The 24,111-nt window shown below is 33.6% G+C and overlaps 1 protein-coding gene across 1 annotated transcript; it reads right to left on the bottom strand.

Annotated features, from left to right (window-relative positions):
- Positions 1 to 479: 479 nt before the first annotated feature.
- Positions 480 to 22,207, bottom strand: ACTR10 (actin related protein 10). Its single transcript, XM_019725800.3, has 13 exons — positions 21,981 to 22,207; positions 19,787 to 19,859; positions 16,933 to 17,015; positions 16,017 to 16,125; positions 14,163 to 14,270; positions 12,086 to 12,153; positions 11,742 to 11,821; positions 10,126 to 10,161; positions 7,774 to 7,853; positions 7,623 to 7,696; positions 4,478 to 4,559; positions 3,307 to 3,508; positions 480 to 2,250 (listed from the first exon to the last, which is right to left on the bottom strand). The coding sequence occupies exons 1-13, from the start codon at positions 22,055 to 22,057 to the stop codon at positions 2,069 to 2,071; spliced, it is 1,254 nt and encodes a 417-aa protein (XP_019581359.1). The 5' UTR covers positions 22,058 to 22,207; the 3' UTR covers positions 480 to 2,068.
- Positions 22,208 to 24,111: the final 1,904 nt, after the last annotated feature.

Below are 24,111 nucleotides of genomic sequence, written 5' to 3'. Positions count from 1 at the left end.
CTTAACAGTGGCCTCCATTTGTTAACCTCAGATACACTAGGTGTCTGCCACTTTATAACTAGCTATAAAGCTCTAGTTCAGTCAGAGATCTTATTTTTTATATTATTCAATGATGACAAGTTTCTCACAATCCAAATTCAACAAGACAGAATTTTAGAAATTGTTTACTATAAAAAAAGACGATGTTAATAGTAAACCCACACAATTGACAATTGTACAACTATTCCTGGCAATCCTACTGGGAGGTTTTAAAGTTAAGAAATAAAGGGGCTTTGTTCTTATGGAGTTTACATTCAAAAAAGGAAGACAAAGCCTTTTACAATTACAAGGTGAAAACTGTAAGTGCCTGTTACAGATAATGTGGTTATAGGAAAGATCACTACTTTGGGGAAAAGGAGACTGGGGAAGACGGGTAGGCACACAAGACAGAGGAATCTCTTTTATGTACGAATGGATGTGTTAGCAAAATGAAGGCAAAATTGAACTTTCATAGTTTTATTCACTGGCTTGTTTTCAAGTTCTTCATGATTCAATCCTAAATTATAATTAGAAATTCCTAATATCAATGCCAAATGCTTTAAGATTTTGTGCAGAGAATTAGTTCACATAGCCCAGAATAACTTCCAATTATTAAATTCTATTAAACTCATCCTTCAGGAAGGAACAAGGTCTAAAACCTCCTCTATGAAGTTTTCCTTGTTTCCTTGGCCAGAATTACACCAGTAACAAGCAGCTGATACCCTATGTGGCACCTACCACATTCTGGGTTTGTATCATCAGTTGTGTACACATCTACTTCTAACCTGTAAACCTCCCGTAAAGATGAAGGTTCACGTCTTACCATTGTACCATTTATAGTCCCTAAAACTATACTACATACACAGCAGACAGCAATAATAACTGAATAAATCTTAGTCTTAGGCTACTATAGTAGAACATGGTGACAAAATAGTGCTAGAAGTATTTTAAAAACACGCATATACACACAAAGATAAAAAAAATGAATCCTTCTCTATTAATGCCATGAACTGGCTCTTTCAAGTGTTAGTTGGTGTTGGTATCTTCATCCATAAAGTATATGGCAAAACTAGGAAGGATCCAGAAAAGGACATCAAAATGATTAAACTATAAGAAAGAATGGACTTGGGATCTATAGTCCAGAAAATTTATCAATTTCTACACTGTCTTCAGGAATGAACATACATATATATATATTATTTCCCATCTTCAAAGATTCATAGAAAGAATAAACCAGCAAAATTTCAGTAAGAGGTAGTTCATTAAAAACAAATGAAGAAAAACAAAAATAAAAATTAAACAATGACTGATTACATATTTCAAAAAACCTCTGCCCTGAGAAGATAGAGCACAAAAGATTAAAGACGTTATGACACGTTTATAAAGCAGTTGTATAAAAATACATAAAATGAAATACTTTGCATAAAAATGAAATGTCTTTTTTCTAAGAAATGTAGAATTGTTCATAAAAGAAACTGTAATGTTAGAAAGTGAACACTTACACAGTTGAACAAATGCTTAACTATGCTACCAAACATTCTCAGTCCAGAGTCAAATATATTTCTGGAAAAGCACATTATTGTAACATGGATACATAAATACCAAAACAAAAGGATTTTAAGAAACAGACCTATGTTAATAATTGAAATACCTCGTAATGGTAATATTAGTTATTATTTAAATGAAATAATTGCTTAAAGTACTGAAAATAAGGGAGTCTCCAAAGCCCAGGACAGATTATGTGAATTGTGGAGGGGATATGCTATTATTCTTTTTGAAAAATGAGCTATATAACAAACTTCCAAAACTAAACTGCTTTACTATATTTTATTGATATAAATACAACAAATTTCGTAAGCATCAGCTAACATTTTACCACTACACAAGGAAAAAAAAAAGTCAAATGAATTAAATATCAAAGCGAAGAGTAACTATGGAAATGTTTTTACTTCCACAAAAGTCATCTCTAACAGCATCTTACATACTTTGTACAGTTTGCTTGTAATTGTCTGATATTTGAAATGAAGCAAAGTTGAATTTACTCAAACTTTTATTTCTCAGTGGAAAACGCTCTCTTCATCAGAGGTGGTTGCGCTTTCCCGACATCAAACATCATTTCCAAAGGTGGATTATTAAGAGAACACCAATCAGGAATACGGCCTGTCTGATTATAATATTCCTTTGAGACTGAACGGCTCCCAAGTATGTCTTGTAGTGCTCCAAAAATAGCTCCTGTGTGGTAAAAATATGTTTATAGCTAAGAGGAAAACTTTTATCAGAAAATTTTATGTGCACATACATCCACTTCATTATAAGACAAGAGAGAACAGGTAAAATTCAGCAACGTGTATTCACACACTTCAAATTAATTCCAAGTAAATTGTTTTTTACCCTTTATTTTAAATACTAGGGTAAGCCATAACTCCTGTGTTATGGCCTACAGAGTTAATGGTCTAGGGCAGATTATAGTGAAAATGATAACAAATATTACTATCTATAAGAGCAGGTGAGGTAGAGTGGGGTGGAAAGCCTTTTCAACTTTGTGTAAATACAATAAATAACACCCTTAGTTTTCTTTGCCACAACTCTGAGATGATATGTCAATACATGCAATGGCACTGCAAAACGCTGAAGACCTTGTAAAGACCCTCAAGGTAGTCTTTAAAAATAATTTAATAACTAACAATATTTGTCCTAGATCAAAATTACATTTTGCAAAATTCCACTTTACTAGAAAATACAACATCCATTTAAAATCTCAATACTGTCTTTCTCTCTGAATGATCCTGATACCCATTAGCTGTTAATTGCATCATTAAACACGTATCAAACGTATATAAATATACATACGCGTAATTGTTTTTCTCTTTAAAGTAATCTCTTTATTAGGCTATTTCCTTATTTCAATGAACCTATCATTTTCGAAAACATTCAATGAACTCAGTCACAAAATAAAGGAATTAAAATAAATGTTTTAAAGTATGGTAGCATCACTGAAATAAATGTACACCTATCTTTTATTATGAGAGATGACTTTACTTGGGACAAAGAAGCTTATTTTAAAAAAGCAAAGTGCAAATGCCAAGACAAATAGGTATATAATTCTGAAAATTAACAATTTAAGGAAAAGTCAATGTTCAAAGAAAATTCTTTAATAGTTCTCTTAGTTTATTAAGTGGGTAATTCTAAACACTGGATCCACCATCTATTCTAATATATCCATTAGTTACACCATCCAGGAACCAATTACTATATATAATCATTATATTTTAAAAACTAAATTCTTACCTCCCAACCAGGCCACACAATTAGCCTTTGCAGGTGGAGTATGAATCCGGAATGTCTTGGTGCCAAGTGCTTTTCTATATTTTGGTTTTTCTACCAAATACCTTATTTCTGCAAGCAACCTGTGGAGAAATCCTGGCAACATAGATGTGCCACCTATGACTACCACGTTCTCTGCCAGTTGCTTCCTGGTATCTATTGGGCACTGTTATTAAAGAGAAAGAAAAAAAAAGGGCTTTATCCTTAACTATACAAATTGACTAGATTTAAGAAAATATACAACTTAAATATTGCAAATTAAATAAGTGATCATTTGTACGTATTACCAAAAGGGCCACAGCAAGATTCCTTTGACAAGGGAGTTTTTCATGTAGCACATGTAAACACCATGGTAACACTGCCGTATATTCATAGAGAACTTTAAAGATTTTAAAATCTAGTAGCACAGAATTTTAAATTCCACAGACCATACGGTAGTAACATATGAGTATTCTCATTTTCAGGACAGAATGACTGAGTTGAGCAAAGAGCACGAGAAGAAATAACTTTTCATTTCTTTTTTCAGTAAGGAAAGTGTGGAAACTTAATTTTTCTAATGTGCTATCTCCACAGTATTACATTCAGAGCAGTTACCAAGTGGGAAGATAACATTCTTAGAAAAATTATGTTTCCACATCAGTTTTCTCTGATGTTCACATCAGTTTTCTCTGATCTTCACAGCAGTGAAGGATGTTACATTTCTAATTGTTTTCATAAAAGTCCCTGAATGGAGCCCTAATACCAAAGTGATGGTATTTCACATGGAGTTAGTTCTGTGATTCCACAATCCTTCAACAAAAAAGACACATTATCATATACATAGTGGAATTTAAAATTTATACTACACAAACCTGTATTTGAAAAAAACTACAAGCCACTCTAAATACAAAATTAAAATCTGGTATTGTTGCTGTAGAAAGAAATGCATGATATATTCATAAAATGTACTATGCCTGGTTTGAAACGTTGTAGGGACCATATCTTTAGTGCCAAAGTAAAACTGAAAAACTATAAAATTTAACACAAAAGCTAAAAAACGTAACCAGTGGCTAAAATAAAAATGCAGAAAATAACACTTAAAATTTTTCTCTAAAGGGCTGTAGTCATAAATTTAGACATTTTACAATAACAATACCTGTATAAGGGAATCCAGTATTAAAGTTGCCACTGATTTCTCTTCGTTATCTTGTTCAAAAAGAATTTCCACAACTGAATCTCTGATGAGATTAAAAAGAGAGTGCTTTGTTGGCATCACATAATCTGATACAGAATATACCATTAGTTCTATGGACATATTTTTAAGTACCAGCATTATGCTAATGTACAATAATTATTAAAACACAGTGTTCACATTTGTAAGTGTGGAGAATAATAAATACTATCTGTGTCACAGGTAGCATCACTATCTGTGTTGAGGTGAAGATTCAATGAATTAATAGAACATTGCCTGGCACATAGGAGGCACTCACTAAGTATTAGCTACAATTATCATGATGTATAGATTTACATATATTTTGTACAGTTATACCTCCTTAAACCTAATAACAGAAAAGGAGCAGAATTCTGTAAAAGTAAGATTCAACAAGCAGGTCAGGAGTGATATAAGAGATTTAAAAACAAACATTCCCCTCCCTTTGTTTTAAAAATAAAAGATGGCAAACATTGCTTGTTGCCTAATAAAATATCCATTTTTCATTTTTGTTCTCAAATTAAAAAAATAAACCCTGTTTCTTTGTGGCAATTGGATAGTTCTATATCTTGACTGTGGTGGTAGTGATTACAGAAATCTACCTGTGATAAAATTACACAGAACTACACACTATATACATTACACCAATGCCAAATTACTGGTTTTGATACTGTATTAGTTATATAAGATGCAACCATTGAGAGAAAATGGTTGAAGAATACATGGGACTGCTGTATATTATCTTTACAATTTCCTGTGAATCTGTAATTATTTGAAAATAAAAAAAACCCTCCATTTTTAGGGTGGATACAATGCCCCAACCTTGATGAACAGCCTCCCTTGTAGCTAGATGTACCTAAGCACCAGACGATAAGATGGAGGCAGAAGTGGTATGTGGAACTTCTAGAAAGTCTCCTTAAAAAGAAGAGGAAGTACCTTTTTCTTTCCCTTCCTAGGACTGCTTGCTTGAAACACAGATGTAGTAGCTATGACTCCAGCAACCAAGCTAGATCCCAAGGAAAAGGGCTGCACCCCAAAGATGACAGAAAGATATTTGGGTCCCTGATGGGAGTTGTCATACCACCCCTGGACTATCTTACTCTGAACTTCTTCTAAATGAGAGACAAACTTCTATCTTGTTGAAGATACTATTTTCACATTTGTATAACTAATGACCAAACCAATTCCTAACCAATGCAATATAAAACTAACTATATATATGCATATATAAACACTATATTTAAAAAAATAAAATTGGAATTTTTTAAAAATCTTTTTCAAAATATAAAATTCTCTTTATGAGACTCAACCTACTTGCTAACTCTCTCCATTTCACCAGTAAAGTATACTGAGGCCTGCAGTATTCTGAACACTCATGGCTAGTCAGCCACTTGCTGCTACGCTTGCTCACTTCTGCTTCTACCAGGTGAGCTGAATGGTAACAGAGCATCAGTTTTCTTTTTACAAATCTTTAACTGTCAGTTGATTTGATATTGAAATTATATAATTTAACAATTATTACTTAACCAATGAAATAGTAGGGTGGAAAATAAGTTTTTTCTATGTGAACTATGTTGAATGCTTTGCAAAGACAAACTAATTTTAAAGATCTTTTTAATATACGTAATACAACTGTAAAAGTCTATGAGAAACTATCTAGAAGGATTCTGTACCAAGACTGATTCACAAATAACTTTAAGTTCTCACTATACTTAAAAAAAAACAAACCCTGGAAATCATAAACCACGAATTACTGGTTTATATAAATTTAACTCAGAACTCTAGAAGCAGACTTATTCTCAAAGAAAAGGTCTTGGAAAAAAAGTCTGACAAATAAATACTTATTTACACATTTTAAATTAAAATAAAATGTTTAGTATATGATTTTTAAAAATGGTCCTTTCTTTTAAATAACCCTTCTGATTTACCAATAAACTACTGGTCTGGATTGCATCTAATTAGAAGGTTTCAACAGAACTAGATTTTTTTGCTAGGAAAAACATATTAGCAAAAAATTATAAATTAATTGGGTTTGGAAAGAGAGAGAGTAGCTTTTTTAATCCCAATGTACTTTCCTACTATTATGTACCCACAAAGCTCCATATTAGTTGAACCTCCTTAAACACTAATTTCTTTTTTTATTCTGGGCTCTACTAAACAATCAGGAAAAAATGTTAAATATTAATTTAATGAATATAACTTATATAACTGGTAAAAATGATAAAAAGTTACTATCAAAAAGTGTTAGCATTCTCACTTTTTTATTTCCCCAAACATCTTTATCTGTATATTTATGTTCATCCTTTTACATCATTTTAATATCTCAACCTCGATATTAATTATCTCAAAATCTAACAGGCTCTTCAATATTTACATAATTATTTTCTGTGCATCTTCTGATCTAATATTTTACAGATGAAACTTTTATAACACAAATTTTATAAAGTATGAGTATAAACAAAAATCATATTGTTGCCAATATAATTATGTAAGTCCTTAACAACTTACGTTGCATCATCAGAAAGAATAATTCAATGAATAAAAAGGTGAATTACTAACTGGTCCTAAAGATTCAGTATTTTTGGAAGAATGCATTCTTTCTAACAAGACAATGCATGGCCTTCACGCCAAATCCAGCCCAGTCTGTTTTCGCAAATGAAGTCTTATTGGAACACAGCCATGCTGATTTATTTACATATTGTCTATGGCTGATTTTGCACTCCAACTACAGAGCTGAGTAGATGCAACAGAGCCCAGATGGCCCATGAAGCCTAAGCTACTTACCACTTGTCCCTTTACAGAAAAAGTTTGCTGAACCCTGTTTTAAGGTATCACACTTTTTTCTCCATTTCAAAGAATGGTTAGTTTCATTAATTAAACTAATTCTGAATTACTTCGATGAATAAGAAAGATAATATTTCAGTTTTCCAAAATTAAAAAGTTGAATAATGAAATTAATCATGAATGACGAGACCTAATGAAAAACATAATTGTTACTAATAACAATACTAACTAACGGTTTATACAAATATTTTTAAAAGCCAAAAATTCGTTTTAGTTCATTATTTTCCTCATAAAAATTAGGTCTAACCTGATTGATCCAAGGACATGTAAAATCTTCTCTCCATCCAATGGGTAGTCAACATTTGGGGGTGGTGAGGGACGCTGAAATATAAATATCAAAAGCATAAATATACGAGTTATAACCCCTGAAAAAAGAATGTATATTTATTTTTACTTACTTCAGTATTTCCATCAATATTAAATTTTGCTGCTTGGATTTTCAGTCCACGCTTCAGATCACTTACAAAGCAAGTGCGCACTTAAAGGGAAAAAAAAAGGAGACTTTGTTACGGTTTGTGATTGATCCAATCTATATTCCTGTTAAAACAATCTTATTCAAGGACATGCTAATCACCCATTCCTTTGAATTTCACACACTATCCCTGTCTTTGGTTAGCTTATGACAATTTATTCAGAAGGAGTCATAAGACGTGTTATGTGTTCATCTTCCATAAAACCACACACACACACACACAAAAAGCATCTTTGAGGAAATGACTGTATTATGATACTTTCTGTATAAAGAGTAGAATAAAAATAAAGTTTAGCATCATGAAAGTGTAGCTATTCTAACTGAACAGAATGTTTGTTGAATAAGATCGATTTATATTTCTATATCTAATCTTATGTATCTATTATTCTTTTTTTAAAAATCTTGGTTGGTCAGAACAAAAGCCAAATTTAGTTTAGGGATTTTAGGCACGATAATTTTCTCCCTCTTGGCACATCCCGAGACTATCACTTTCTTTCTACTATATCACCTTTTTATTGTTTTTACACTTTGAACATTTATTCTTTAAAAGATTATTGTAATTGCAAAGTACCTTTTATAATAAGCTGTTTCAAATTATTTTCAGAAATAGGTAAGGAATAAAACATTTTTTTAAGTAGAGACAAAATTGATGCTGAGTGTAAGAAATCTAATGACTTGGTTAATTACTTACAAAGCATGTTAAATATGTATTTATATGTCATATAAAGTTAATTTGTTCACTAATTCAAAATATATTTGTTAAGAATCTACAATGCTAATAGACTAGATAGTAAGCTAGATGCTCAAGTTACTTATATATATTGTATTTTATTCAAGTCCTCAGAACTACCTAAACACGGTAAATGCCTAGCCTACAAGATTTTATATATTTGGCAGAGGAAGGTGCCTTTCTTTAAAAAAACCAAATTCACTGAATTAAAAATCCAAGAAGAGGTAAATTACACTTAAGAATTTTAAAATAATTTTCAAATATTTAGGTTATTAAACCACGTAATTAACTAATATAATGAGTGTGTGACAGAGAATGTGTGTGTTGCATACTTGTTTTAATGGAAATGGGTTCCTACTGCACATATTATGCAGCAACATGTTTTTCCTTAGTGTACTATGGGCAACCTTCCAGATCAATACATGCACCACCTTCTTTTTAACAGCTATATAGTACTTCTTATTAAGAAGTTACCAACTTCATTCAACATCCCCTTATATGGGATACACACTTTCAATTTTAATAAATATGCCAGATTGCTTTCCAAGAACATTAGTCTTCAGTCCTTACTAATAGTAATATATATTTTTTCCCACAATCTCACAAATTCTGGATGTCTACCTTACAAATTTTTGTCAATACGCTTCCCTGACAAATGGGAAAGTTAAACTTCTTTTCACAAGTTGGAGGCTTTATGGAAAGAAACACTCCAAATAGTTAGCAACTATTATATCATGGGGGATAGGACTGGAAAAAAGGGAAATTATTAATTTGACTTGGGTTATTTCTGTATTACTTGAGATACTGCAATAAGCATGTACAAATGACTGAAATTTTATAATAATAGAAGAAATTTTAGGTAATTACACCACATAAGTAAGCAGCATAATAAACAACAAGACCCATTTTGCAGCCCAGCTCTAACTTTACCTCTTGAGAGATACTGAACAAATCATTTAATATTTTGGAGCCCTAATTGTACAAGATTATCTCCAGGTTCCATTTAACTCTAAAACCCATTATTATCTAATTCTCTATTAAATATTCTAGAATATTAATTTTACATGACACTCTGAGTACTGAAGAACATTGAGTTATATTTTAAATGCTTTTCTTTTAGTGAATCAAAATACCAGAAAACTCAATTTAAACATTATCATAAAAATGCACTCTAACAAAGGAGAAGTAATATATCTTATTAAAACAAATCCAATATACTTTGGCTCCAACTGTAGAATTTCTGAAGTCAGTAAAATGACTGAACTTATAAAGACGTATTTAAAAAACTAGAGTAAAAAACTACACAACATAAAACCAGTGGCTTTTTCAAGCAATTTAACTGTCATTTCATGATGTGTAAACTACTAATTTCTAGTAAACCTCACATAAATTTGAAGAAAAATCAAAATTTTATTTGTTATTCCATAGCCTATATATTAAATATTTTAGGATATTACATTATGAATTTATTTTATATCTGTGTAAAATTTTTAAAAAACATGCCCCCCAAACCAAGGATGAAAGGAACAAAATGGGAACTTAGTTTACCTTTAATATCCTCTAAGACTCCTTCTGGAATTGAACCTAAAACAGAAATTTTATTTAGAACTATAGAACTTTAACAGCAAAAACAGTCTCTTAAATTGCATTCATATTTACATTTACATTTCAGCAAAATTTTAAAAAATATAAGTACTATAATTTTTTAAAAAACCAAACAGAAAAATTAAATTTGCTTTCAAGGAAGAAACTTCATCATTCAAAGCTGACCAAATCACAGAAATTGAAGCCAGATGTGTGCAAAGTGCTACAGGATGTCACATACTAACAAATTTGATAAAAGGAAGAGACCTTAAAAATACAGTAGAATAACTGACATTAGGTAGAAATTACCCTTTTCTACCATTAAAATAAATTGTTGGTCATCTTGTGGTACTTAGAAATGTAGGCCTTAAACAAAAGTTATTTTTCTTTTATAAAAGTGAGATTTCAAGTTTGCTTATCTTTCCTGTGATGATAAATGACTGTCAATAACATGGTAACCTAATACATACTTTTACAAAGGATCATATGCAGACTTTTAATTTTTTTCCTTAAAGGGAAAAGTGATATTTTAAAAAATGAGTGAGAGAGTACCTATTCAAAGAAATCTGCACAATACAGGGAGTCTTTGGAAGATGGATGTTTGGATATGTGATTTTGTTGCCAAAAACCTTGTTATCTGAATCAGAGTCAGAAACAAAATTTTCAAACCTAAATATAAAATCTTCTAAACTCAGAATTTTTAACCCATTGTTAAACACATAAAAATATTCTGATTGATTTATGAGAAAAAATTATTTACATCAAGGAAGATAGAAACTTAAGAATGAGTTGCTGAATTTGGAGGAAGAGATAATGTGTTTACTTTTGGAAGTCTTAAGTTCAAGGTGCCTAGAGACATGCCTAATTTATAGCTAATAATCAGTTGGAAATAGAATATCATGCTTAGAAGAAGGGTCAGGCCCAGTGATACATTTGAGAATCAACAGCATCCCTGAAAGCCAAGGATAATATGAAGGGTACATGATAAAAGGGGCGGCCAGATGGCTCAGTTGGTTAGAGCACGAGCTATGAACAGCGGGGTAACCCGTTCAATTCCCATATGGGCCAGTGAGCTGTGCCCTCCACAACTAGATTGAAGACGATGAGGCACCACTGAGCTTCCAGAGGGGCGGCCGGATGGCTCAGTAGGTTAGAGTGCGAGCTCTTAACAAGAAGGTTGCCAGTTCAATTCCCGCATTGGATGGTGGGCTGTGCCCCCTGCAGCTAAAGATTGAAAACGGCAACTGGAGTTGGAGCTGAGCTGTGCCCTCCACAACTAGACTGAAAGACGACGACTTGGAGCTGATGGGCCCTGAAGAAACACACTGTTCCCCAATAAAATTAAAATAATGCTTTCATCTAAAAAAAAAAAAAAAGAGTACATGATAATCCACAATGTCAAAAATTCTAGAAAAGATGACTAAAATAACTGGATTTGATGATTAAGAGCTCAACAATAATCTTATAGTAAAAGCGATTTGGGGGAAAAGAGTAACTATACAATGGAGTTAAAAATATATATGAGTTGAAGAATGAAAAGAGAATGTAAACCACTCTTAAATAGTTTTAAATGATTTTACCCATCACAGAAGGAAGGCTCTGTTCTTTAGCAGCGCCTGTATCAACAGTACATTGTTCCAATAATTGAGTTTCCAACTCCCTGAAAGTAAAAAAAAGTTACTGGAATTAAAACATTGCAACTGATATCCTTTCCCTATTTAATACTTTTACTACACAATGTATCATGACGCTTTAAGTAAAAGTGGTTTTATCCTTAAAAGATGAATACATTAAAGGCTGACAGGGAATGGAACGAATAACATTAAATGTCCATATTACAAGTCTTCTATTGATCACTGCCAAAAAATTGCACCTGTTTTTGTGACACAGGTAAAGCAAATGTGCTAAATTCTGAGAAACTTACCTGTGAAGAGCTTTTCCTCCTAGGGGGAGTGCTCCCCAACAATTTAGTACTGGGATTCCTTCATATATCTATAGTGTAGTCAAGGATATTACTATTTTAGGAGATAAAAGGTGGTTTTCTTGGTTTTTCCTTATTGTCTGCAATATTGTTCTATATCAGTAAATTCTTATTTCTTATTTTTAAAAGTTACAGAAAAATCAGTCTTTTTCCATATTCTTTTCCAAGGAAAAAGGTTACACACCGATGCACACGCGCACACACATAGAATTCATTAGTTAGTGCTGGGGTGTCCAATAAAGTAGGCACTGGCCACATGTGGCTGTTGAGCACTTGAAATGCGGCTAGTCTGAATTTAGATGTGCTGTAACAATAAACTTCACACCAAATTTAAAAGATGTAATACAAAAAAGCCCCTGTAAAATATCTCATTCTAATTTTCATATTGTGTATTGAACTACTTTTAATATATTGGGTTAAATATACTACTAATTTCATCTCTTTCATTTGTAGTTTTAAAAATGTAACTTCGAAAATTTTTTAATTATACATAGGGTGCCAAAAAATGTATACACATTTTAAGAAAGGAAAAAACTATTAAAATTGTAATACTCGATCTATACCAAGAACAAAAGATGAATACAAGTCACATTTGACTTCTGCAATTACAAGAGGTGCTCAAAGTGGTTACCATCAGCATCCAGACACTTCTGATTACAGTGAACTACTGCTTCAGCAACGCTGACAAAAGTGTCCACTTGTATACATTTTTTTGGCACCCTCAGTATATATGTCTCACATTGTATATCTATTAGACAGAGCTGACAGGGTAGTGCACAATATTGTACTGGGGGTTTGCTACCTTATTTTATATATTGTTTTTGCTGATGTTCTGTAAGTACAATATTTATGAAAATGAAAAAAGTATATTGGTAACAGCATTGACTATGGAGACAAACATGGGTATATATCTTGGCTATATGCTAATATGACCTTGGTATCCAAACTGTCATTCTCATTTCTATAATGAGAATAATACTTATGTTGCAGGATTGTTATAAGAGTTACACACAAAATACTTTATATTTAAAAGCTATTGCCTAATTTAGTTCCCTAGAAGCTAATGATTCTTGATTTCTTTCTCATGAGTATTTCTTCTAATATACATGAAGATATCAAAATTCCAAGAGTATTTATGTATTTCAAACTCCTTTTCAATATAGCAATGCCCACTGTACTATTTCTGAGATACATTTACCTATCCTCTGCTTAAATACTTCTAATGACAAGGAATGTACCAGTTTATAGTCAGTAATTCCATTTTGGGACAGCTTGAATTACTAGTGTTTTTCCTGATGTTGTGAATGATATAAAAACTCCAGCAATTAATGAGCAAGGTACTGTGCCAGATCCTTTGCTAAACACTTTACCTCACTAAGTCACACAATACCCCTATGAGATGGAATTACTAAAATCCCCATTTTATAGATAAGGAAACTGAGACCTAAAGAGATTAAGCTAGAGTAGTACAATACAACTGGTAAGAAGCATAGCTGAGATTTACACTAATGGGTGTATCTGATTCCAAAATTCAAACTCCTAAACTTTATGCTATGATAGTCTGTGGAGACAGAAAAAAAATGTATTCAATATTCCACAGCCAGCCCTTCAGCTATTTGAAGGTAGTTTTCATGTCACTAGTAAGTTTTAATTTTTTGTGATCTAACTTTCTCATTTCCATTTCTCTAATTACTCTCTGTATCTTTTCTTAGAACTTGACTATCCTAGTCAACTTCTTTGACATGTCCTAATAAGCTGATGTTCCTCTTAAAAACTGAATATGAACATAATACTCATGAGGTCTGATCCCTGGAGTACATACTGGGACTAAGTCATAACAATAATTTTTACAAAAAGTAAATTTAAGTCTCACAGTTCTGTGAATTTTTTCCACATGGTATTTCATATTTGTACGTGGTAATTCAAACTAGTTTGGTGCAATAAAAACCATTTGTAAAAAACTTAATTATTTTAAAATAGAGTAAGAACTGCAAAATTAGCTGGTTCACAAAAAGGATGCAGGTAACACCAGGCTTTCCCTATATCCACAATCCAGGACCATGGCGGAGTTTATGCCAAGTGTCAGAAGAGCCATTAGATGACTTGGAGCAAGCAAGACAGATGGAACCTAGAAAACAACAAAATAGGAATTAGTGTCAGGTAGTTGACGGTATTTCCCTTACATTTTAAAAGTCACAGGAAAGTTATTATTTATTTATATTATGATACCTAGTCAACCATTTTATGGCACTAAATTAAGAACTAGTTTGTTGATTTGAGTTTACACATAATCGAAATATACTGTAATAAATAAAAACACTTTCAATTCTCTAAATTGTTTCATTCCAAAATGACAATTAGGAAGCATTTTTATTCTTATTCTCTCTCTTTTGGAGGGAAAACTGAAAGGGATAAAAGAAAAGGCCCAGAAACATAAATTTGGAGGAAAATGCTACATTAAAAAAATAAAGAGATACCTTTACCATCAAAATGAAAACATGGAAAAAGAATTCTTGATTGTCTTTATTCACAATGTTTGTAATATGAACTATGCTTTTAAAACATTGTAATATAGCAATTAAAATTCAATTGAAGAACAAAAATCCCTAGTTGTGTGTGACATTTTTCAGTGAGAATTTGCAAGATCTCTCCAAATATCAGACAACTATTCAATCAAAATATGCTATCATAACTAAATGGCAAACAAAATAATGGCTATTTTTCCCCTAAGTAGATATAGCACGTTATTCTAGTCACATACGAGATAAGGACATACAAACACAACTAAAACTCTAAGTATAAATACAGAGAACCATCTGTTTTATTCAGATAAGAGCTAAAGTGAGTGTGAATTCTTGTTTCGGTTTGTGTTCTTTCTACTGCAAACCAAATTCCTAAAACTACGTACATGACATCACTAAGTATAGGAGGTATGTAACCTGTTTCTCTGTGTGTGTCTTACTAAACTATAAATTAGAAATATTACCTGAGCTTATGTCATAAAGACATAGTGATTTTTGAAATATGTTGAGTTCAGTAGAAAGTATGAAAAATAAGTTTTTATGTGCTTAATTTCTTATATACTGTACATATTTTATACAATCTTCTAGTTTCCCTTTGCTGAAAAACACTAAATTCCTAAGGCAGAGATTTTTTAAAAATTGAAATAATAAAGATTTTCCATATGATCTTTTCTTAGAATATGAAATGTAAAATCTTAAGTTTGGTCTTATAATAATCTTGACTCCTATGAAAATTACAAGAACTATTACTAATATCAGGATGTAAGAGTCATTCCTGACACTGCCTACTTAATGTAAGGGAAACATTATTTGAATATTTCATTTAATAGGAATTTAAAGTCTAAAGTGAAAGAATTGGAAGAATTTAGAACTGTCAGCATAACTAAATAGAAACTATAAAGACCCGTAAGAAACACATCATAAACTCCAGAGCGCATAATATGCCCCTTAAGTCTGAAAATAAAAAGTTCCCAAACAGAAAAACCTATATTAAAATAAATAACATCGACAAGAAATCTTCACTAATTTAAGTAGCAGATGAAATGCTCATTATACATGAAATAACCAAAGAAAGAAAATATTTCTTAAGTTGGGCAATGGGTATATGGTTGTTCATTGTAACATTCTCTATGCCTTTTTGTATTTCACATATTTCATAATAAACATTTCAGAGAGTGACATTTAAAAAAAAGAAGAAGAAAATAAATGGTCAATTTGAAGAGGCTTCAGTTTACTGTTATCTGGTTTCTCAAATGTACTGTATATACAATGAAGGAACTAAAATGAGGACTTTTTAGTTGAAGCTTTCAGTACCTACCAAAAACAAAAACAACAACATAAAACACAGGTACCTCAAAATACTTGAAAAGAACACGAGTGAGTGTCTCTCTGAAGTGGGAAGGACAAAGTACTGACTCAATAACCACAACTCGGCGGTCTCTGGGATTCACCAACAGATGCCTGAAAAGTGATAGTTTTATTTTTAAAAGTAAATAAAAGTTTGTATTTATTTTGGGACATAATGCAATTTGTTAAGAATAGAGAAACTATATACTACATTAGCTTAAGATGCTTTATGACAAAAAGACACCTTTATTTTATTACCCAGGAAAAAGCAACATTCCTGACCTCTTACTACGTTCCATGCACTGTGTCAGGAACGTCACATCTATTAACTCATTTATGTCAAAAAACAAAAACTACTATGAATAACTTGAGCCATTAAAAGGACATTTCCTTTTTTTAGGTTACAAAAGTAATATATGCTCACAAAATTCCAATTACAGAAGTGTATAACTTGGAAAGTAATACCTTACACTAGTTACCCAGAAACTACCACTTAGAGCATTTTGTATATTTTCATTATTGTATATGTGTATGAATATATTTTAACAGAAATATTCATTCCACACATGTTGTTCTGCAACTTGTTTTCAATTATTAATATATTTAAGACACCTTTTTGTATCAATACATAGATACAGAACTTTTATTAAATGGTTGTTTCATTATATGGATGTATATTAATTATCCAATCCCCTTTATTAATGGACATCGGATTGTTTCAATATCTCCTTATTCTCGCCAGTTTTCTAGTCTTTAAATATATTGAGAAAAGGTTGAAAATAAGCAATTAAAAATGGTAATGGAAGTCAACTTTTTTTCCATCAGATGTAATACAACCAAATAATACTATGACGGAAATCTAATCACTAAACCGGGGTGGGGGGGCGTGGGGGAAGGGGTGTGGAAACAATTGCATTCTACCTGAAATACAGTATGTGGATGAATTCCTTCAGGTAGGAATATAATTCTTCTGTATTGATATTATATTGAACAACTTTGACAGGCTGTAAAAAATTAAAACAAGTTATTAATTTATAATAATAAAATAATCTTAAGTTAAAACATGCTTATTTTTACTAACGTATTTTCTGGTAATAAATCAAAAACAATTTGTATTGAGAATAAATGCAAACATTCAATGTAGATTAATCACTTACATTAGAAATCCTTAAGAACTAGCATGTCCAAGATGATGGAATTTTTTTATTTGTGGGGATAAAAGTGTGCGTCTGTAAGTAAGTAAAGAGCTATGCTCATTTGCATTTTTCCTCCATTGCATTTTTCCTCCATCAGACTTACCATTTTGCAGAACTGATAAAAATCAACATCGATTAAAAAGCATTGAAGGCTTTTAGTCACTCCCAAAGCACTGACACTTTCGCTTTTGTAGCCTCACCTGACTTAATTACTTGTAAAATTTCCGCCTTCCTGTTAAGACTACAAGCACGGGGGCTAGAACTATTTCTCACTTGCTTAAGATATATACTCCTTCAACTGATACAGTGCCAAGCACAAAGTATATAGTTCACAAATACATGTGGTAAAAATGAAAATATACACCATATGCACATTAAAGTATATGCAAATATTATCAAACCATCAGTGCTAAGTCAAGGGCTTCATTTATGATCCTCAGGAAGCTCTAAGTACTGATGCATCATTGTCAGAGTACTTCATTTACTCTTTTACAGGAAAGACCATCTGCTCAGCTAATTTCCTGATATTATATAGCTTAAAGAAGGTTCTAAACCATTTATAGCTGAATATAGATTAATCTTTACCTATATTTATTAAGATGAAGATAAGAGCTTAAAGCACTAAGGAAAGTGCCAACTATAATGTAAAAGTTCTAAGACCAGTCAGGAATCTATTTAGTAATCTATCTAGTAACAAATAACACCAATTATTATAAAGCAAAACGTGAAAAATGAATAGATGGGAATTTCCGTCAGGTTTTGAATACAATACCGCCAAATATCTCCTGTTTCTGGCTTAAGGATTTGCAGAAAATTCTGAAATCAGTAAAGTGATTTCCTAATAGAGCATAATTAAAAAGCTTTCTGAATCAATATATTTCATATGTTGATCTTAATGATGCATCCCAATACCAAATTAAATCCCAATACCAAACTGATATACTAGTCTCTTCTGCTAGTCTCTTGTGCTTTTATAAAACCAAACATGTTCATATTTGATTGTTAAATAGGGAATACTGTCTGTATTGATGTGAAATTTGTATTAGTTAATATCAGGGAAGAGGAGCTGAAATTATAACAGTTATTACCTTCCCCAAGAAAAAGAAAGTCATCAACCCAGTGGCTGCACAGGTAGGCATCCTTTCAGATCTATTTTTATTAATAAAATTTATATGACCCTATGTACCAGGGGCTCCCTTCCCAGAGTGGACCCTTTCACCACTCTTTATTGCGCTGCATTTACTCTTGGTCCAACCTTAACAACAGCCCCACTGGCTGGCTCGGAGCTCACTTCCATTAACAGTGTCTCAGTACCCAATGACCAACATTTTCAATCTACTATTTCATTTTATTTTAAAATATCCTCAAGAGAGCCTCCAGCCACATTCAGTTGGCAAGTCAAAGCTATTCCAACTTTTTCCAGAGGAATGTTATTGTTTTTTTCTTTTCTTGTTTTTATGAGGTGGTCTCCCAGACCCGTCTGACATTATTTATACAGTTTTTACAATATTATTGACTATATTCCCATATTTTACTTTACATACCTGTGATTCTTTTATAACTACTAATTTGTACTTCTTAAATCTCTTCACCTTTCTCCCCCAGCCCCACAATCCCTCCATCTAGTAAACATCAGTTTGTTCTCTGTGTCTATGGGTCTGTTTCTGCTTTGTTTGTTCATTTATTTTGTTCTTTAGATTCTACACATAAGTGAGATCGTATGGCATTTGTCTTTCTCAGTCTAACTAATCTCACTTAGTATTATATAATACCCTCTAGGTCCATCCATGTTGTCTCATCAATATTGTTTTTGCTAGTGCTCTGATTACAACGTTTTATATGGGTTTTACATGGTCTGCCCCAACCCCATTTTTTCCATAAGTTTGTTTTTGTTTGTGATCAAAGCAAAGTTTTTTAGGAACACAAATATTAAGTTACAGCAGAACCATTTGATTTTAACAGGTGAATGTTATGGCACACAAAATTATTCTATTGTTCTACAATTCCTAATCTGCCAAATTAGACTGGACAAGAGACTGTCTTTCAAAAAATGTTTTTCACAGTTCTTTGGATTTTGGAATTACAGATAAAGGACTGACCTGGCTTATATTTTGAACAGGGTAAAAATAAAGTTATTCTATAGTTATCTTATAAAGCTCAGAAAATTATTTTACTAAGGTTAAAAACTTTCTCTTGACATTATATAATTCCATCTATATAAAATGTACAGAAAAGGCAAATCTTTAGAGACAGGAAAAATGACTGGTGGGCGAGCAGTAGGATTGGGAATTAACTGTAAATGGGCATTAGAAATCTTATTGGAATGACAAAAATGTTCTAAAACTGGACTATGGCGATGGTTACAAAACAATATATTTACTAAAAATCATTAAATTGTATACTTTAAACAGGTGAATTTTATGGTATGCAAATTAAACTAAATGTAGATTTTAAAATTTTTTTTTGAAATACATTAATGTTATATATTTAGAACACTTCTAATCAAGGTTATTTGAAGTCACATTTTAAAATATTTTACAGTACAGTATTTATTTTGCTAATTTGTTTAAAAAAAATACCTTAGGCAAGCCAGCTTTTTTTATCACACTAGGAATTATGCATCTTGGACTAGTTTCTCCAGCAAATCCACATCTGCAAACAAATAGAAAATTGAAACACTCAAATAAATAGAAAATTGAAACACTCAATTTATTATAATATACTTTCTATATATTTGTCACAGAAACTTAAGTTTTTCTGTATTTGTTTAAAAATGGAGTCACAAAAACATCTAGAAACTCTCTGATGCATTCAAAGAGACAAAAAAAAAAACAAACCTAAGGAAAAGTTAATACCATCTACTCATAAATGTGTATTAAAGGTAAAACAAAACAAAAAAAACTGGTTCAAATTAGTGATACTGACATAAACCAGTATGTTGTCTTACAACAGTATTTTTTTTTTCCAGTTTTTATTTTACCTGAATTTTTGGCAAAACATTTCTACAATCCTGGATCTGTACATTATGTGACTTCACTCATTTAATTCATATGAGTTACTCATAAGTCCATCATCCTAATATTTCTAGCTTTTATACTGACATGTTTGCTTTTGGTCTATTTTTTAAACTATGCATATGTGACCTAGTTATAATCACACTTTCCATACATCATTAACTCACAATAAATAAGCTTCTATCCATATTAGAGTCTTCACTGCTATCATTTTAAAACCTGCATATTTCATGCTTTTAAAAAGCTCTTCTCCTTTCTTGAATATTTATGTATTCCCATTTCTGTTTCACATAAATAAAACAAAACTTTGCTAAAAATGTTGCAGAAAGTGATCACCATTTAGGTTCAGTCTTAACATTATCTCTTCTTGTCTTGTCTAGTTTTCAGTACTGCTCTCTTCCTATTCCCAAATAGCTCTCTCCATCTTCTAGTCACATCTCCATGTTTACTTGCACCAGTGTGCCTCAAGTTTCCTAGAATGCAACTCATTGGTTGGCTTTAATTCCGTTCTTTTACTTCACAAATTCATCACCCTTGTGTTGTCTTTGTCAATAATCATCTTCCTGTATAGTAGCTTTCTTCTTCTCATTTTCTCAACATATAGCCAATGTAATCATCTTTGGGTGTCAGCCTAAAGGTATTTATTGTTATTGAAATAAACCTTGAAAAATAATAAGAGAAGATCTTGCATAGACCATTAAGAGAACGTTGTGAACCAAGAACTATGTTTAACCCAATTCCTGTGCACCTAAGTTCCAATTCTTACATAGGCTCTTTTGACCACTTATTCAACAGTTATTAAATAATTAATGAACGTTAGGCATTATTTAGATGTTATACATAAAGATATATACATATATACTATATATGTGTGTGTGTATATATATGTATGTGTGTGTGTGTATATATATATATATATATATATATATATATATATATATATATATATATAGTGAGAACTGCATTTGCAATTTTAGCTGTCACTTTTCTCTCTTTTGAGCCCCAATATAAGGGCTCTCAACCTGGAGCCCAAGGACCACGGTGATGGTCCACCAAACCCTGAAGCTGTGCGAACACATTAAGGTTTGTGTATGTGGTTTTCATTCAGTCGTCAAAGGATCGATGCCATCCAAAAGGTTGTAAATCATTCCTCTAGTGTCTACTGCCTTTTAAAACATATTACATTTCCTAATCTAAGAGTTGTGAGGCGCTATCTCGAGAGTCTCATTTATAGGGTTTCACCTCTGCATGTGTTCAGTCTCCCTAATTTGACTTCCTACTCTTGGAGAGCAGTGGCACCGTCTTAAATATATTTAGATTTCCAGCACCAACACAAATTCCATTCAGTAAGTGTTTAATGAGGGAGATCGTCATCAAGCGTTACGATTCAGTTGTTAGCTTCCTAAGCAGACAAACCTAGAGGGAGCGGGATCTAGGTCATCGCCGGCATCCTCTGCATGGGTGACACCCGAAAGGTCTGCTCGGTTTGGGGTAACACCGGGAGCGGCGGCGAAGGCAATTCTCCCGAAGCCTCCTGGGCCTTCCTAGGAGTCAGAACCTGACGCCCCGCCCCACCGGATCCTCGGGATTCACAACGCGGGTGGAAACAATAAAGGCAATCATTTGCGGAGGTGCTGGGGGGAAAAGTGAAGCGTTGCAACTTGCCCTGCGACCCTCAGATAACAACCCGGGCCGGACCTGGGTTTTGGCCACCCGCCCTGCACTCGGGACGACCGCAGCCCGTGCCACGGCTACTCACTTGGTAAAGGCTTCTCCTAGGTCTATTACCACGGCCGTTTTCTCCCCGCCGCTCCCCAGGCCTTCGTACAGCGGCATGGTGGTGAAGAAGACGGTAAGTCGAGGGACACCGCCGACACCGCTCCAAGAAGCCTCGGCTCTCCGGGGGCGGGGCCGAGGGCCGAGGACCGGAGCGACGGTGAGCCGGCGGTGGCGACGGCGGGGGCCTCTCTTGGTTACGGCGCGCCGGCCCCGGACTGTCCCAGGCTGTGCCTCATTCCGCGTCGGGCCCACACCCTCACGGGCGCCCGCGTCTTCAGCACGAGGCAGGAAGAGATGCACAGGTTTCCGCTGATGTGGGTGCGGGGAGCGCGGGGTACGAGGTGGGCCGAGGCGATCAGGCGCATTGGTCACCCCGAGTGGGGTGGAGCCGACAGCCGGGTCCTTCACGCCGGACACGCCCCCAGGTGGCGCCTGGGTTGGAGTTTTTCTATGCTCGTGTGTGGAAATCTATTTTACATTCAGGCGGAGGCTACTGGGAGAAGACAAGCCCCAAAATTTTAATTCATTACAGTCTTGGGGCAAAATTTGTTGTGTCAGGTGTTTTGCCTGTCACTTATGCTTCACAAGAAATACAGAGAATAGGTGTTATCTTCTGACCTGTGTGAATCCAAGCGCGAGAGAAATTAACGTTGCCGGTGCCCCCACAGCAAAGCCAGGATTGGACTCCAAGACTTTGGTTTCAAAGCCTGTACTACTGATGCTTTAGAGAATAATACGTACAAACAACTTTTGTTTGGTAGTCATTCCGCTGAAAGTTTTCGTTTTAATCCAAAAGTAAGCAGTTAAAATAGCGTCTACGAATCTGTATGGAGGAACGTGGGACCACGGTGGTTTAATGGAAGGAGCGTTGCACCAAGGGTTCCCTGTAAATCTGAGGAGCTGTGTTACACCAGAAAAGTTAGAAGCTCTTTCTGTGACAGTATGCGCACACAATAGGAATTCTATTATATAGATTGTTTAAACTTTTATCATTTCACAGCTCTTTTTTTCGTGCCGAAATTGCAAGGGCAACGAATTATTGGGATAGGTGGCTACCTTGTCTATAAGACTATAAAAAGAATGGCCTGTTTCCCCCCACTATGTTTCTTACCTGTTGTAGTTGCCTGAACCTCCCTATGAAGGTAAAGTTTTAACACAGTATGACTTGAAGTTGTACAGTGCATAATTTGGACAATGTAATGTTAGAATTCACTGACCAATGATCTTCCTGAAAGGAAGTTGCCAGAGGTAAGAGGACGGAGTCGGAGTTGTGATAGGGAAGGAAACTTCAGATAGCGTGGGAAAGGACGAAGCATGTTGCTTAATAGAGTCAGAATGTTTGAACACGACCCTTCCATAGGGTTCAAATTCAGTTTCTGCCACCTGGCAAGTCTCTAATACTTCCAGTCACCCATTTTCTTATCTGTAAGCTGTCCTGCTACTTCACAAGGCATTTGTGAGGATCAATTGAGATTATAGTTGTGAAACAATTTTGAAATTACCAAGTTATTGTTGCCCATCCTGTGTTCTCCATGACTATTCGTTTTCTAGGGATGCCACAACAAAGTACCACAAACGGGGTGGCTTAAAACAAATTTATTCTCTTACCGGTACAGTTCTGGAGGCTAGAAGTCCTCGATTAAGATGTTGGTAGGCAAGGTCATGCTCTCGGACGGCTCTAGGTGAGGATCCTTCCTTGCCTCTTTCTAGCCTCTGGTGGTTGACAGCAATCCTTGGTGTTCCTTGGCTTGTAGATACATCACTCCAGTCTGTGGCTTTATCACCTGGCCTTCTTCTCTGTGTCTTCATATGATGTCCTCTTCCCCATGTTTTCACATTATTTTCCTTCTGTGCATCTCTCTGTTTTCAAATTTCTCTGATAAGAATACCAATCATTGGATTAGGGCCCTAATTCTAATCCAGTATGATCTCATTTTAACTTTATCTGTGAAGACCCTAATTACAAATAAGGTCTCATTTTAAGTTTCCCAGTAGACAAGAATTTTGGGAGAATACTATTTAACCCAGCACCCGAGCTAAATGTTGGTGTTCTCCAATGTTCTATCCTTAGATCTCTTCTCTTTTTACTGTATACCCTCTCCTTTGACAAT

The sequence above is a fragment of the Rhinolophus sinicus genome, chromosome 3 (genome assembly GCF_057876585.1).
Source record: "Rhinolophus sinicus isolate RSI-liver-muscle chromosome 3, RSI-T2T, whole genome shotgun sequence".
Taxonomy (NCBI): Eukaryota; Metazoa; Chordata; class Mammalia; order Chiroptera; family Rhinolophidae; genus Rhinolophus; species Rhinolophus sinicus.
Note: the sequence above shows the minus strand (reverse complement) of the source record. Positions and strands in the feature narration are given on the sequence as shown.